Below are 17,331 nucleotides of genomic sequence, written 5' to 3' on the forward strand. Positions count from 1 at the left end.
AGTTCGCAAACCAAGAAATTGAACAATATCCCCAGTGATTTTTTTTTTTTAAATTACAGATTTATACCTATAATGGCACCCCACTCCAGTACTCTTGCCTGGAAAATCCCATGGACGGAGGAGCCTGGAAGGCTGCAGTCCATGCTAAGGGTCTGACACGACTGAGCGACTTCACTTTCCCTTTTCACTTTCACGCATTGGAGAAGGAAATGGCAACCCACTCCAGTGTTCTTGCCTGGAGAATCCCAGGGACAGGGGAGCCTGGTGGGCTGCTGTCTACGGGGTCGCACAGAGTCGGACACGACTGAAGTGGCTTAGCAGCTTAGCAGCATGAATTAACATTTCTTTTCAGAGTTACCAAACTGAAAAGGGACACTAAAATGTTGGCATCCTAATTGTAAGTCCCACCAGGACCAAATGAAATTGGAGAAAGGTAGTTTTCTAAAAGAAGTGCTCCAGGATTATTAGCGTAGGGGGAAGACATCATGCACAGGTCATGTGCCTCTTCATTCTGTGTATTTATCTTTCTTGAGTTCAGAGAAGTTTTATATATATAAAATATATACATGTATACATTTACATATTGCTTTTTCATATACCTATCTCGATATTTTTTTTAGTATTTTAGTAGAATTTCTCAAGCTTTTGTTGATATTACTGATTTCCTATAGTGTCCATTTTACTTTTTGCTGATTCTATACATTTTAAATTCTATCATCTATTTAGTTTTGAAATGTCATTTTCTGTGTCTTTACAGTTCTGTCATCTGCAAATACACTTAACCTTTTTTTTTCTTTTACAGATTTTAATTGTTTTCATTTTATTATTAGTTAAACCAAAAATCTCAGTGCAAATTTTAAAGCATGGTCATATTTTATCTTTTATATTATTAAATTTGCGATAAATATGCTTAGATTTCTCCTCTTGAATCTAGATGAAATCTAGATGGTATTTCTTGAATGTAAAAGAAGGGCTAAATAATATCATAGAAAGTGTATTTTAAGTCTTTAAAAAGGCTATTTTAGCCAGTATCTGCTTTGAAATGTTAAATAGAAATTTTCAAATAATATTGTAATGGCAATACAGATGAGAAAATTAATCTCCAGTGACTGTGAAATTTATATATTTTAATGTCCGGAAAAAAAATGTTATGAATAACTCGATATCACTTAAGTCTGTTAGATTAAAAGGTTGATGAAGCCCTCCCAAGGAGCCTACTTCCGGGTCATGTAGAAACTCACCCTGTTTTGTGCTCTTCTTGCAGTTTTGCAATAGTGGGGCTTCGAGTCATGCTGCACGCTCATCACTTCACGGGCTATACCCTTAACTTACCCTTGCTTGTGCACCTCAGAGTCCTCTGCTTATGTACATGTGTATAGTCTGTAATTCAAGTCCTCTTGTTCTAAACAGCCAGCGTCCACCATGTTGAACCCTGACTCAACATTATCTGTCTCTTCTCTTAAGCAGTTTCAGTAATAAAGAATATCTTTCCTCACCCTCTCCTGGGGTTCCTAGTTCCTTTTCCATTCAGACTCTTGACTGCTTTCAGGATCCTACAGTATAAGTGGAGTATGAACAGGGAGAATTGGTATCATTTCTTTTCTCTGTCTTTTCTCTCAGAGGGTAGTCTTGTTTGGTCAAAACATTGTAAGCTCATGCCTTAGGCTTACAGTTTCTATTTTGCAGCTAGTACATATATTTCTCTTCACCTTCCTGGGAACCTGGCTCAGTGTTGGGCAGTTCAGTTCAGTTCAGTTCAGTCGCTCAGTTGTGTCTGACTCTTTGTGACCCCATGAACTGCAGCACTCCAGGCCTCCCTGTCCATCACCAACTCCTGGAGTTTATTCAAACTCATGTCCTTTGAGTCGGTGATGCCATCCATTTCTCATCCTCTGTTGTCCCCTTCTCCTCCCGCCTTCAATCTTTCCTAGCATCAGGGTCTTTTCCAATGAGTCAGTTCTTTGCATCACGTGGCCAAAGTATTGGAGTTTCAGCTTCAACATCAGTCCTTTCAATGAACACTCAGGACTAATTTCCTTTAGGATGGACTGGTTGGATCTCCATGCAGTCCAAGGGACTCTCAAGAGTCTTCTCCAACACCACAGTTCAAAAGCATCAGCTGTCGGCGCTCAGCTTTCTTTATAGTCCAACTCTCACATCCATACATGACTACTGGAAAAACCATAGCTTTGACTAGACAGACCTTTGTTGGCAAAGTAATGTCTCTGCTTTTTAATATGCTGTCTAGGTTGGTCATAACTTTCCTTCCAAGGAGTAAGCATCTTTTAATTTCATGGCTGCAGTCACCATCTGCAGTGATTTTGGAGCCTCCCAATATAAAGTCTGCCACTGTTTCCACTGTTTCCCCATCTATTTGCCATGAAGTGGTGGGGCTAGATGCCATGATCTTAGTTTTCTGAATGTTGAGTTTTAAGCCAACTTTTTCACTCTTCTCTTTCACTTTCATCAAGAGGCTCTTTAGTTCTTCTTTGCTTTCTGCCATAAGAGTGGTATCATCTGCATATCTGAGGTTATTGATATTTCTCCAGGCAATCTTGATTCCAGCTTGTGCTTCATCCAGCCCAGCATTTCTCATGAGGTACTCTGCATATAAGTTAAATAAGCAGGGTGACAATATACAGCCTTGATGTACTTCTTTTCCTATTTGGAACCAGTCTGTTGTTCCATGTCCAGTTCTAGCTGTTGCTTGGAGATGCCCAAATGAGTGCTTATTGATTATTTGGTAAAATATACTTCAAATAATTACCATGGTCAAATTACAAGATGTGTTCCTTTAGTTAATATTCACAAATTAAGTAACTTCATAATATCTATAACAGAGGAAACAGGAAATACATTTTGAAATGTCTTCATATAAATATGTTTGTTACTGAATCCAGTGACTGTGTCTTTTACTTTTATAGCATGCACCTCTGAGATCTATGCCTGCTAATCATCCCTGCCTCATTTTTTTAACAGATTACCAAAATTGAAAATGTCAATCATTTGTGTGATTTGAGAGTTTTAAATCTTGCCAGGAACTTTTTAAGTCACGTTGATAATCTTAATGGGCTGGATTCACTAACTGAGCTTAACCTGCGACACAATCAAATTACTTTTGTGGTGAGTATTAAAATGGAATCAATATGTGATTTCTGGCCTTTCTTTTAAGGGAATGAAGTAAATGTTATAGCATTGCTTTCTGTAAAGTAAGAGTCTAAGGTAATTTAGTTTTTTTTTTTTTCTGAATGTAAATTGTGGATATAATTGTTAAGCTTTATAATATTATGGTTTGGGAAATGGTATGTTATTTTCCATTCTAAAAGATAAATGTAAAATTAGGAGCAGGAGTGTTATCAGTAAATGAATCAACTAGGGATAAATGAATTTTGAATCCTTTCCTGTTTTGTTATAGAAATAGGATTAATAAGAAAGACGGTTATTGGTGACTGAAAGTTGGCAGATTGCTGCACAGAGAGGAAAAAGACACAGTGAGGAGAGACTGAGGGCTTTGAAGACACATAAATATCATATTCTTAGCAGTTTTTCGAAGGCAGCTTTGTATGGAGGAAAGAACACTGTTGCACAGGACATCAGAGGCCCAGTGCCGGTCTGCTCCATCTCTCACTGATTGTGTAGCAATGTAGTGTTAGTTGCTCAGTTGTGTCCAACTCTTTGCTACCCCACGTCCTGTAGACTGCCAGGCTCCTCTGTCCATGGGATTCTCCAGGCAAGAATACTGGAGCAGATTGCCAATCCCTTCTCTGTCTTCCTGACCCAGGAATTGAGCCTGGTTCTCCTGCATTGCAGGCAGATTCTTTACCATCTGAGCTATAGAGAAGATCCCATTACTGTGTGACCTTGGGTAAGTCGCTCACCTGTGAGATTCAGTTTACTTTTCTTTAAAATGAGGACATTGGGCTAGATCATCTCTGCAGTCCTTTTTGGTTTGCTGACTCTGAGAAAAAGATATAAATATGATAGAAAGCTGGCATGTGAGCAGGAGGAAAAGAGCTGGCATCATGAGGCTACTCTGAAACTCTGAGGATGAACTTCATTAGATTTATAGTTTTACTCATGTTTAGCAGCTAAATAACTGCTTAATGCTCAGGTATGTTGAACTTGCATATGTGAGGAGCTCTAGAAATAAGACTTTCAGTTATATGACATGATATAGGCCAAGAAGACATCTAAGGCTTTATAAAAACACTACTTGTTTTTTTAACAAGTTTCCTGTTAAAGTTTCTTGTTAAGTTTTAACAAGTTTTCTGTTGTTTATATGCAACAGAGAAACTGCATTAGGTTTTCTCTGGATATCACTTAAGCACTCTTAAAGGCACAATCTGATTCTTAACTTTTTCAAGACATTGAGTTCCTTGGTTGGTTGGTTTAGTCACTAAGTGTCCGACTTTTGCAACCCCACGGACTGTAGACTGCCGGTCTCCTCTGTCCATGGGATTTTCCAGGCAAGAATACTAGAGTGGGTTGCCATTTCCTTCTCCAGGGAATCTTCCCAACCCAGGGATCAAACCCAGGTCTCCTGCATTGCAGGCAGATTATTTACCAACTGAGCTATGAGGGAAGCCCATTAGTAAGTAAGTAAGCCCATCGAGTTCCTTAGTAAATAATTACATAAACTTAAGTGGTACACTTGAAAAAATTGGAGGACAGTTGATACCTTATCTCTAGGCTTCACTGGACAGATTGGTTTCATTTTGAAGTTTCCCCAGAAAATCTGAGCCAAGTAATGCTTACATTTTCTAGGAGGTTGGGATAATTTCAAAACCTTTTCTAAGACATAGATTTATTCCAGAACCTTTAAATTCTGCCAGCCTTTCCCCACATTGGATTTAAATATTGGAAATGGCTTGTTTATTTTAAGAGACATCCATATTGAGTTAATCTGTTACATTGCTGTCTCGAGGAACTGTTCAGGCTGGACTTAATCCGTCCTCAGGACATTGGGTGTGGTAAGAATCCATACACTTCGGTAGAGTGGGGTACAGAAATCCGTTGGCCTTAGCATATTTCTGTCTACAATTTTTCCTTCATTTGGAAAATGTGTAATACACATCCAGGAAATTGCTTAATGAATTTCCCACTGAGTACCTAATCATTACTGTTATAGATTAGGCAGCAGTAAGCATCTTATGGAAAAGGAAATTGTTTTAATTTCTAAAAGTGAAAAAGGTTTAAATATTATGTATATGGTATAAGCATCATGTGTATTTATTGGATACTGTGAGTGTATGTGTAAGAATAAATAAACTTTTCCAACTCTATTTCTTTTCTGAAGCATCCTTTTCCTGAAGGCCCAAGAGACTTTAAATCTGAGGATTCCTTTTTTTTCCCCTCTCTCTGTTTTTTTTAAACTATCTCTTCTTTTCTCCAGGGTCAGTTATCACATTATTTTTTTTTGCTTTGTTTTTTCTCATGGTTTTGATTTTCCTCAGTGACTGGTAATTCTTAAATGAAGGACCATGTTAAGGCATGGCTGACTCTCTTCTGCAGCTGAATAGGTCTTTTTTAACCATAAGTCTCTCCCTAGAATGATCACTAGATTTGTGTAAGTTGCTGAATCCCACACATTGGCAGACTTCCCCTTAGAGTGAGTGGACAATAGGCAGGCTCACTCTGTAACTATCAAAATAAGAAACACTACTTTGTGAGGGCAGGGAGGAGAAATAAGAAGGACCTCAGTATCTTTTGTGCCAGCTGAAATTGCCATTCCTCTTCCCCTTCTGGTTCTACTGTGGCAGTTATTAAACATCTCCATACATAAAACTGTTCATGCGGTTCTCAAGGCAAGAATACTGAAGTGGTTTGCCATTCCCTTCTCCAGTGGACCACATTCTGACTTCTCCACTGGAGAAGGGAATAGCAAACCACTTCAGTATTCTTGCCTTGAGAACCCCATGAACACTATGAAAAGGCAAAATGATAGCATACTGAAAGGGGAACTCCCCGGGTTGATAGATGCCCAGTATGCTACTGGAGATCAGTGGAGAAATAACTGCAGAAAGAATGAAGGGATGGAGCCAAAGCAAAAACAATACCCAGTTGTGGATGTGACTGGTGATAGAAGCAAGGTCCGATGCTGTAAAGAGCAATATTGCATAGGAACCTGGAATGTCAGGTCCATGAATCACGGCAAATTGGAAGTGGTCAAACAGGAGATGGCAAGCGTGAACGTTGACATTCTAGGAATCAGCAAACTAAAATGGACTGGAATGGGTGAATTTAACTCAGATGACCATTATATCTACTACTGCGGGCAGGAATCCCTCAGAAGAAATGGAGTAGCCATCATGGTCAACAAAAGAGTCTGAAATGCAGTACTTGGATGCAATCTCAAAAACAACAGAATGATCTCTGTTCGTTTCCAAGGCAAACCATTCAATATCACGGTAATCCAAGCCTATGCCCCAACCAGTAATGCTGAAGAAGCTGAAGTTGAACAGTTCTATGAAGACCTTTTAGAACGAACACCCAAAAAGGATGTCCTTTTCATTATAGGGGACTGGAATGCAAAAGTAGGAAGTCAAGAAACACCTGGAGTAACAGGCAAATTTGGCCTTGGAGTATGGAATGAAGCAGGGCAAAGGCTAACAGAGTTTTGCCAAGAGAACACACTGGTCATAGCAAACACCCTCTTCCAACAACACAAGAGAAGACTCTACACATGTACATCACCAGATGGTCAACACCGAAATCAGATTGATTACATTGTTTGCAGCCAAAGATGGAGAAGGTCTATACAGTCAGCAAAAATAAGACCAGGAGCTGACTGTGGCTCAGATCATGAACTCCTTATTGCCAAATTCAGACTTAAATTGAAGAAAGTAGGGAAAACCACTAGGCCATTCAGGTATGACCTAAATCAAATCCCTTATGATTATACAGTGGAAGTGAGAAATAGATTTAAGGGCCTAGATCTGACAGACAGAGTGCCTGATGAACTATGGACGGAGGTTCGTGACATTGTACAGGAGACGGGGATGAAGACCATCCCCATGGAAAATAAATGCAAAAAAGCAAAATGGCTGTCTGAGGAGGCCTTACAAATAGCTGTGAAAAGAAGAGAAGTGAAACGCAAAGGAGAAAAGGAAAGATATAAGTATCTGAATGCAGAGTTCCAAAGAATAGCAAGCAGAGATAAGAAAGCCTTCCTCAGCGATCAATGCAAAGAAATAGAGGAAAACAACAGAATGGGAAAGACTAGGGATCTCTTCAAGAAAATCAGAGATACCAAAGGAACATTTCATGCAAAGATGGGCTCTATAAAGGACAGAAATGGTATGGACCTAACAGAAGCAGACAATATTAAGAAGAGGTGGCAAGAATACACAGAAGAACTGTACAAAAAAGATCTTCACGACCCAGATAATCACGATGGTGTGATCACTGACCTAGAGCCAGACATCCTGAAATGTGAAGTCAAGTGGGCCTTAGAAAGCATCACTACGAATAAAGCTAGTGGAGGTGATGGAATTCCAGTTGAGCTATTTCAAATCCTGAAAGATGATGCTGTGAAAGTGCTGCACTCAATATGCCAGCAAATTAGGAACACTCAGCAGTGGCCACAGGACTGGAAAAGGTCAGTTTTCATGCCAATCCCAAAGAAAGGCAATGCCAAAGAATGCTCAAACTACCACACAATTGCACTCATCTCACATGCTAGTAAAGTAATGCTCAAAATTTTCCAAGCCAGATTTCAGCAATACGTGAACCATGAACTTCCAGATGTTCAAGCTGGTTTTAGAAAAGGCAGAGGAACCAGAGATCAAATTGCCAACATCCGCTGGATCATGGAAAAAGCAAGAGAGTTCTAGAAAAACATCTAATTCTGCTTTATTGACTATGCCAAAGCCTTTGACTGTGTGGATCACAATAAACTGTGGAAAATTCTGAAAGAGATGGGAATACCAGACCACCTGACCTGCCTCTTGAGAAACCTGTATGCAGGTCAGGAAGCAACAGTTAGAACTGGACATGGAACAACAGACTGGTTCCAAATAGGAAAAGGAGTACATCGAGGCTGTATATTGTCACCCTGTTTATTTAACTTCTATGCAGAGTACATCATGAGAAACGCTGGACTGGAAGAAGCACAAGCTGGAATCAAGATTGCCGGGAGAAATATCAATAACCTCAGATATGCAAATGATGCCACCCTTATGGTAGAAAGTAAAAAAGAACTAAAGAGCCTCTTGATGAAAGAGAAGAGTGAAAAAGTTGGCTTAAAGCTCAACATTCAGAAAACTAAGATCATGGCATCTGGTCCCATCACTTCATGGCAGATAGATGGGGAAATAGTGGAAATAGTGGCAGACTTTATTTTGGGGGGCTCCAAAATCACTGCAGATGGTGACTGCAGCCATGAAATTAAAAGATGCTTACTCCTTTGAAGGAAAGTTATGACCAACCTAGATAGCATTTTGAAAGGCAGAGACATTACTTTGCCCACAAAGGTCCGTCTAGTCAAGGCTATGGTTTTTCCAGTAGTCATGTATGGATGTGAGAGTTGGACTGTGAAGAAAGCTGAGCGCTGAAGAATTGATGCTTTCGAACTGTGGTGTTGGAGAAGACTCTTGAGAGTCCCTTGGACTGCAAGGAGATCCAACTAGTCCATTCTAAAGGAGATCAGTCCTGGCTGTTCATTGGAAGGACTGATGCTGAAGCTGAAACTCCAATACTTTGGCCACCTCATGTGAAGAGTTGACTCATTGGAAAAGACCCTGATGCTGGGAGGGATTGGGAGCGGGAGGAGAAGGAGATGACAGTGGATGAGATGGCTGGATGTCATCACCGACTTGATGGACATGAGTCTGAGTGAACTCCGGGAGTTGGTGATGGACAGGGAGGCCTGGCGTGCTGCGATTCATGGGGTCACAAAGAGTCGGACATGACTGAGCGAGTGAACTGACTGACTGAACTGATAGATAAAACACCCATGCTCTCCATCTTTCCTTGATCTCTGTTAGAAACAGATCCTGAGGCTGTAGCTGAGGATTTCTTCAGCCAGCTGCTCTGTACATGATTGTGTGTGTGCATGGCAGGAGTGGGAGTGGGCTGGGTGGGCAGTGGGTTTGTTGGTGTTCCAGGATTAGCTGTTTAGTAGACACATCTTTAATTATACATCTACTTGATTAGTCATAGCTATTCGTAGTGCATGCCTGTGTTTTGTTTGTGCTGACTCCGAGAGTGGAAGTTGGCATTCTCATGGAGAGAATTGCCACGTTTGCAGTACAGCATCTCTCCGGCCAGTTCTGAGCTGCAGTTTTCTTTGTTCAAGATTATCTCCAATAACGTCCATCTGCTTTTCAGATTCCTGAAATTTCATCAAAAGTGTTGCTCTATTAGTAACTTTTGTTTTTAATGTTTTCTTTGGAATTGTTCATTTTATTTATTTTGTTTGTTTCACCCATTGAATCTTGGGAAGGAGATGAAATAAATGCATCACCTACTTTACCATCTTATCAGAAACCTCTTCACTGATAATTTCAGTGTAGAAAAGAATGTAATACAATAAAAAATCAAGGACTATTTAATACAGTATAGTTGTATTCAATTCTCTGATCTTTTTCTTGGAAATTTTATAAGTTTCTAAGCAAATATCTTTTTAGTTTGTATATCTTTCCCTTTAAAAGAACTATGAAACATTTCAAACATTCCCAAAGAATAGGAAATAAGATTACCAACATTTGTGTGTCAACCAATGAATTTAAATAAAAGCCTTTTAAATATAGTTGAGACCTACTCTGTAGCCCTCCCCCAACACAGTCCCTCCCTCCTTTGCAGACATAACCACAGTTATGAATTTGGTGTTTATTTCTATGTATCTGTTTGTGTTTCCTGTATATATATATTCCCAAACAATCCCATATATATCGCTAAACAATGAAGTAATTATTTTGCTTGCTTTTAAGTCTTCTGTACATGGTTTTATCAAACAGTACATATCTTCTGTAAGTTACTTTTATTATGCTTTGAGATTTATATGTATTGATACCTATCGCTCCAGTTCACTAATTTTCATTGTTATATAATACTATATGATTATGATTAAATATTTATTCTTCTGTTTTTGGATAATATTTATAATTTTTATTGTTAAGAAATAATATTTTTGTGTGTATCTTTTTGTGCATAATTATAACAGTTTCCCTTGGACAGTGGCTTTCAGACAGTTTTAGCCGTAATCTATGTTAATAAAATTTACATTGTGCATGCATGCTCAGTCGTATCTGACTCTTTGCGACCCCATGGACTGTAGTCCACCAGGCTCCTCTGTCCATGGGATTTCCCAGGCAAGAATACTGGAGTGGGTTGCAGTTTCCTTCTCCAGGGGATCTTCCCAATACAGGGATAGAACCCATGTCTCTTGCATCTTCTACATTGCAAGAGAATTCTTTACCAGTGAGCTACCTGTGAAGTCCCTGAATTGGTTTCTTGACTAATGAAAAACTGGTTGTAATCTGCCTTTGAAAAATAATGCTAAATGGTGACTTGGGAGAAGCATTGCTTGGTGCCAGGACTATGCACGTCGTTTCACTCTATTAGTTGCTGCCACATTTCCCCCAAAGTGGTTGTACCAAATTACATTTCCATCAGCTTTCCCTGAGAGTTTCTTTAACTTCACAACTTTATTGACACTTGATGTTGTCAGATGTTGACCTTCTAATTTTTGCCAGTCTTATAACTATGAAATTGTATTATTTTGAGATTTGAATTTCTAGTGGGATTGAATGTCTATCATCTTTTTTTCATTTTTGATATTGATATTGCTTGTTCTGCAGATAGCCTTATCCTTTGCCCACTGTTATAACGTCTTTTTCTTTTTCCTATTCAGTTCAGTTCAGTTGCTCAGTCGTGTCTGACTCTTTGTGACCCCATGAATCGCAGCACACCAGGCCTCCCTGTCCATCACCAACTCCCAGAGTTCACTCAGACTCACGTCCATTGAGTCTGTGATGCCATCCAGCCATCTCATCCTCTGTCATCCCCTTTTCCTCCTGCCCCCAATCCCTCCCAGCATCAGCATGATGTGGCCAAAGTACTGGAGTTTCAGCTTCAGCATCATTCCTTCCAAAGAACACCCAGGGCTGATCTGCTTTAGAATGGACTGGTTGGATCTCCTTGTAGTCCAAGGGACTCTCAAGAGTCTTCTCCAACACCACAGTTCAAAAACATCAATTCTTCGGCACTTAGCTTTCTTCACAATCCAACTCTCACATCCATACCTGACCACTGGAAAAACCATAGCCTTGACTAGACAGACCTCTGCTTTTCAAAATGCTATCTAGGTTGGTCATAACTTTCCTTCCAAGGAGTAAGCGTCTTTTAATTTCATGGCTGCAGTTTCCTCTTGATCAGTAGTATTTATTTTCTTTCTGCTGTCTTTGAGAAACAGAAGTAAAAATCAATAGTTTCCTTTATTGTTTCTTCTTTTTGTTTGAAAAATCCTTTTTTATAGGCTGAGGACATAAAGATATTTTTCTACGTTGTCTTGCAAGAGTTTTAAAGTTGTTCTTCACATGGGGGTGTTTCATCTATTTGGCATTGATTTTTGCTTGTGATGTGCCATTGAAATCCAATTTCATTTTTTTTTCTCATATGGATTACCAGTTGTCCCGGCACATTTTCTTGAAAAGTAAATTCTTTTTGTTCTTCCCTCTCCCCTTGGCAGTATCTTCTTTTAGCAAATTAAACATCCACATATGCGTAGGTCACATGCACAATTCATTTTTAAATTTACAATCTGAGAATCTGTCTTCTGATCAGACGTTTGTCTGTTATACTAATTGTGATTACATACATTTCCATTCATCAATTTGATATTATTTCAAGCTTTCTATTTTTCTTCTTATGTATGATTTCCAGTTGATGGAGTTTTCTCTGTTCTTCTTTACATTAATGGTTACTATTGCATTTTAAAATACACAGTTGATTTAAATTATAGTCAAGTACACGTCCCTACCTTCTTCTCAAAAAAGGACCTTAGAATCATTGAATCCAGTAAACCCCTCTCATTTTGCATGCTTTCGTTGCCTAGTATTTCCTTTTTTTTTAACCATCCAATTTATATATTTTAATTGCTGTGTTTTTAGTCGGTGTTTATTTGGATTCAGCCACATACTTGTTTGGCTTTACCACTCTTCCCAGAGTATATAACTTAGATAAAGTTCCTTTAAGACGGCTATGGTGGTAGTAAGCTTTCTCAGTTTCTGTTTGGTAACTTGTTTATTTTGCTTTTACTCATGACTGATTCTGGATTTGGTTGACAGTTGTTTTTCTCCTGGATGTTTTGAAGCGCATATTCCCTTGTCTTCAGTTTTCTATTATTGTAATTAAACTGTCATCAATCACTTTTTGTTGGTAGTCTTTTACTTCCTCTGTTTGTTTTAAGATTATAAGATTTCTTCTTGAAGTCTTTCAGACTCACTATGATCTATATAGATATGGAACTACTATATTTGACCAATTTGAGGCATGTATTTTTCAATATTTCAACAAATCTGAAATCTGAATATATGTTACAATCTACATCAGTTCAGTTCACTTCAGTCTCTCAGTCATGTCCAACTCTGTGACCTCATGGACTACAGCACACCAGGCCTCCCTGTCCATCACCAACTCCCGGAGTTTACTCAAACTCGTGACAATTGAGTCGGTGATACCATCCAGCCATCTAATCCTCTGTCATCCCCTTCTTCTTCTGCCTTCAATCTTTCCCAGCATCAGGGTTTTTTCCAATAAGTAAGTTCTTCACATCAGGTGGCCAAAGTATTGGAGTTGCAGCTTCAGCATCAGTTCTTCCAATGAATATTCAGGACTGATTTCCTTTAGGATGGACTGGTTGGATCTCCTTGCAGACCAAAGGACTCTCAAGAGTCTTTTCCAATACCGCAGTTCAAAAGCATCAATTCTTCTGAGCTCAGCTTTGTTTATAGTCCAACTCTCGCATCCATATATGACTACTGGAAAAACCATAGCTTTGACTCGACAGACCTTTGTTGGCAAAGTAATGTCTCTGCTTTTTCATATGCTGTCTATGTCATAACTTTTCTTCCAAGAAGCAATTGTCTTTTAATTTCACGGGTACAGTCACCATCTGCAGTGATTTTGGAGCCCAAAAAAATAAAGTCAGCCACTGTTTCCCCACCTATTTGCCATGAAGTGGTGGGATCAGATGCCATGATCTTAGTTTTCTGCATGTTTAGTTTTAAGCCAACTTTTTCACTTTCCTCTTTCACCTTCATCAAGAGGCTCTTTAGTTCTTCTTCACTTTCTGCCATAAGGGTGGTGTCATCTGCATATATGAGGTTATTGATATTTCTCCCAGCAATCTTGATTCCAGCTTGTGCTTCCAGCCCAGGGTTTCTCATGATGTACTCTGCATATAAGTTAAATAAGCAGGGTGACAATATGAAGCCTTGACGTACTCCTTCCTCAATTTGGAACCAGTCTATTGTTCCATGTTCAGTTCTAACTGTTGCTTCTTGACCTGCATACAGATTTCTCAGGAGGCAGATCAGATGATCTGGTATTCCCTTCTCTTTAAGAATTTTCCACAGTTTGCTGTGATCCACACAAAGGCTTTGGCATAGTGAATAAAGCAGAAGTAGTTGTTTTCTGGAACTCTCTTGCTTTTTTGATGATCCAGTGGATGTTGGCAATTTGATCTCTGGTTCCTTTGCCTTTTCTAAATCCAACTTTTTTCACTCTTCTCTTTCACCTTCATCAAGAGGCTCTTTAATTGCTCTTTGCTTTCTGTCATAAGGGTGGTGTCATCTGCATATCTGAAGTTATTGATATTTCTCCTGGCAATCTTGATTCCAGCTTGTGCTTTGTCTGGCCCGGCATTTCACATGATGGACTGTGCATATAAGTTAAATAACCAGGGTGACAACACACAGCGTTGATGTACTCCTTTCCCAGTTTGGAACCAGTTGTTATTCCATGTTCGGTTCTAACTGTGCTTCTTGACCTGCATACAGGTTTTTCAGGAGGCAGGTCAGGTGGTCTGATATTCCCATCTCTTGAAGAATTTTCCACAGTTTGTTGTGATCCACACAGTCAAAGGCTTGAGCATAGTCAATGAAGCGGAAGTAGATGTTTGTGTAAATTCTCTTGCTTTTTCTATGATCCAACAGATGTTGGCGATTTGATCTCTGGTTCCTCTGCCTTTTCTAAATCCAGCTTGAACATCTGGAAGTTTTTGGTTCACGTACTGTTGAAGCCTAGCTTGGAGAATATTGAGCATTACTTTGCTAGTGTGTGAAATGAGTGCAATTGTGCGGTAGTTTGAACATTCTTTGGCATTGCCTTTCTTTGGGATTGGAATGAAAACTGACCTTTTCCAGTCCTGTGGCCACTGATGAATTTTCCAAATTTGCTGGCGTATTGAGTGCAGTACTTTCACAGCATCATCTTTCAGGATTTGAAATAGCTCAACTGGATTCCATCACCTCCACTAGCTTTCAGGAGGCCACCATTAGCTCTAGTATAGAGCTGCTGAGCAGGTGACCCACAAACTTGAGAACAATTATACACAAAGAAGTTCTCACACTGTTGCAAAAGTTCTAGGGTCTACAAAAGGTTTCCCAACCTGGGGATCTGGCCAAAGAACTGAGAACCCCCAGGGAATTTGACTTTGATAACTGTTTATATTATTATCAGTTCAGTTGTTGGTATTACATGTGTGGGGTTTAATTACTCTGCAAAATGTATTTTAAAATTTTATAGCATAATTTAGAATTGAAATCAAACATTATTCCAAAAAACATGGAAATAGAATAGCAAAAACAAATTTAATATTAGTGAAATATGCTTTTCATTGGAAGAATGACTCTAACTCCACACAATTTTGCTAATTAACAGTGAAATACTTAAAAGGAAGATAACTGCATTTGACAAAGCTGTGTTACATTCTCACTGTAGTTTTACTTGCAGTTACTCAGACTAATTGATAACTCACGGACAATAGGTACCTATTAGCTATTTTGGTATATCCTTTTGTGAAGTATCAGTTCATGTCTTTTGCCCATTAAAAAAATATATATATTATGTTTTTAATCAGTGAGTATGGTAGATCTTCATTCTAGATTCAGCCCTTTATTTCATTTATATATTGAATGCATCTTCTGCATGGCTTCCTTTTTTGCTTTCTTAACAATATTTTCAACTTGCAGAAACTTTAAGTCTTAGTGACATACAGTTTATCAATTTGTTTTCTTTTTATCATTAGTGTCTTTTTTTGTCTTGTCTGGGAAGTCTTTGCTTATCCAGATATCATAAATATGTTCTCCTCTGTTATCTTCCAGAAGGCTTATACTTTTACCTTTCATTTTAGGTCTGTGATCCACCTTTAATTAAGTTTTGTGTATGGTGTGAGATGGCAGCCCACTCAGGTGTTCTTGCTTGGGAAATCCCATGGACAGAGGAGCCTGGTGGGTTATAGTCCATGGGGTCACAGAGAGTCGGATGCAACTGAGTGACTACACACACACACACACACACACACACACACTGTGTGAGATGTAGGGGTCATGACTCATTTTTCTCAAATAGAAATGTCTGTTTTCTCCATCACCGCTATTCAAATGGACTTGTTTTCCACCATTTAATTAAACTGGTTTCTTTTTCAAAGTTGAGTTATAGTCAAATGAGTCTTTCTCTGAACCTTCTAGTCTATTCCATCTATTTGTCTACCATTATGCCAAGACTATACCGTCTAACTATTCTAGCTTTATACATGGAGATATTTGGGGAGATCATTAATTTAACAAATTTATTTTGCCTAATTTTTATGTGTAAAGAAATGACATTTGGTTTTAAAAAACATGTTAAGTAAATTAAAAGAAGTCATTTGGTAATAATGAAATAAAAATTCAAAGTGATATTTTATTGGTTAATCATAAGTTTATTTTCACCAGGTTTACATAAAATAATCATCAGATGATATCTTAGATTTTATTAAATATGATAATTTTATTAACATACCCAGTATCTATGTTTTATGAATCTGTGGATTCATTTCTTTGACTAATTATGGGGGCAGGAATATTCTGAGGCTTTATATTTCAAATATTGATCTCTTCCACTTTCTGCTTCTTCAGCACCTGCTAGACATGGTATGGACCTTCTTGTTCTATTCTTTGTTTCTTAAAATTTCCATCATTCTTACTTTTCTCTGCTACATTTGTGCATGATTTTTATTTCTATAATGTTTCTTCCAGTTCAGTAACCTTCTCTTTAGTTTTGTCTAATCTGATTTTCAGTCCATCCATTGAATTTTTAATAATGACCATAATTTTTTATTTCTAGAAGTTCTGCATGGATTTCAAAAAATAAATGCCCAATTTCTCATGTTTTGATTTATTTTATTTATCTAATAATTTTAAACATAAATATTCCATAGTCTTTATCAAGTTATTATATTTTCTTAGTTTTTTGGTAATTCTACATTTATTGCCTAAAATTTATGCTTACTCTTGCTCATAGTAGTTTTTTTCCTTAATCATCTGCATTGTCAAAATGCTGTAAGGCTTCCCAAGTAGTGCTAGTGGTAAAGAGCCACCTGCCAATACAGGAGATGCAAGAGACACTGGTTTGATCCCTGGATTCGAATGACCACCTGGAGTAGGGCATGACAACCCACTCCAATATTGTTGCCTGGAAAATTCCATGGACTGAGGAGCCTGGCAGTCTACAGTCCATGGGGCTGCAAAGACTAAGGCACAACTGAGCAACGGAGCGACTGAGCGTGCACGTGCATGCGTGCGCACACACACACACACACTCACACACTCACACACACACACACACACACACACACACACGCTGTAAAGTCTGACTTGAGTTTGTGTCTTTCTAGTGAGTTTTGCATGTAGTGGTAAGGGTAAGAATGTCAGGGACCATTTTTTATGAGGAATCTTGGGTTTCCCTGGTGCCTCAAATGGTAAAGAATCTGCCTGCAGTGCAAGAGAGCTGGATTCGATCCCTTGTCTGAAAGATCTCCAGAGAAGGCAATGGCTACCCATTCCAGTACTCTTGCCTGGAGAATTCCATGGACAGAGGACCCTGGTGAGCTGCAGTCCATGGGGTCACAAAGAATCAGACACGACTTAGCAACTAACACTTTCTTTTTTGTTAGATCAAGCATGTGATGTAAATTTGAACTAGAAATTCAAGTGTGGAAATGCCTGTGATTGTGAAATTGAGGCTTTTTCTATTTCTCCTCATAGAGGTTATATCTAGCTCTCTTAGATTATAAAGACTGAAAATCTCTGTAGTCAGAGTGTCATTTCCTGCTTATTAGTCTGGTTT

At 38.7% G+C, this 17,331-nt stretch overlaps 1 protein-coding gene across 4 annotated transcripts in view; it reads left to right on the forward strand.

Moving 5' to 3' along the window:
- LRRC49 (leucine rich repeat containing 49) overlaps positions 1 to 17,331 on the forward strand; it is a 161,883-nt gene that overhangs the window by 23,721 nt on the left and 120,831 nt on the right. For 3 of the 4 annotated variants that reach the window (XM_055536862.1, XM_055536864.1, XM_055536861.1), the window contains one exon: positions 2,980 to 3,123. The exons of the other annotated variant lie outside the window; for it this stretch is intronic. In XM_055536862.1, coding sequence (XP_055392837.1) covers positions 2,980 to 3,123 — 144 coding nt within the window. The remainder of the gene's footprint in view (positions 1 to 2,979; positions 3,124 to 17,331) is intronic. 4 annotated transcript variants of the gene reach the window in all.

This window comes from Bubalus kerabau, chromosome 10 (genome assembly GCF_029407905.1).
Source record: "Bubalus kerabau isolate K-KA32 ecotype Philippines breed swamp buffalo chromosome 10, PCC_UOA_SB_1v2, whole genome shotgun sequence".
Classification (NCBI taxonomy): Eukaryota; Metazoa; Chordata; class Mammalia; order Artiodactyla; family Bovidae; genus Bubalus; species Bubalus kerabau.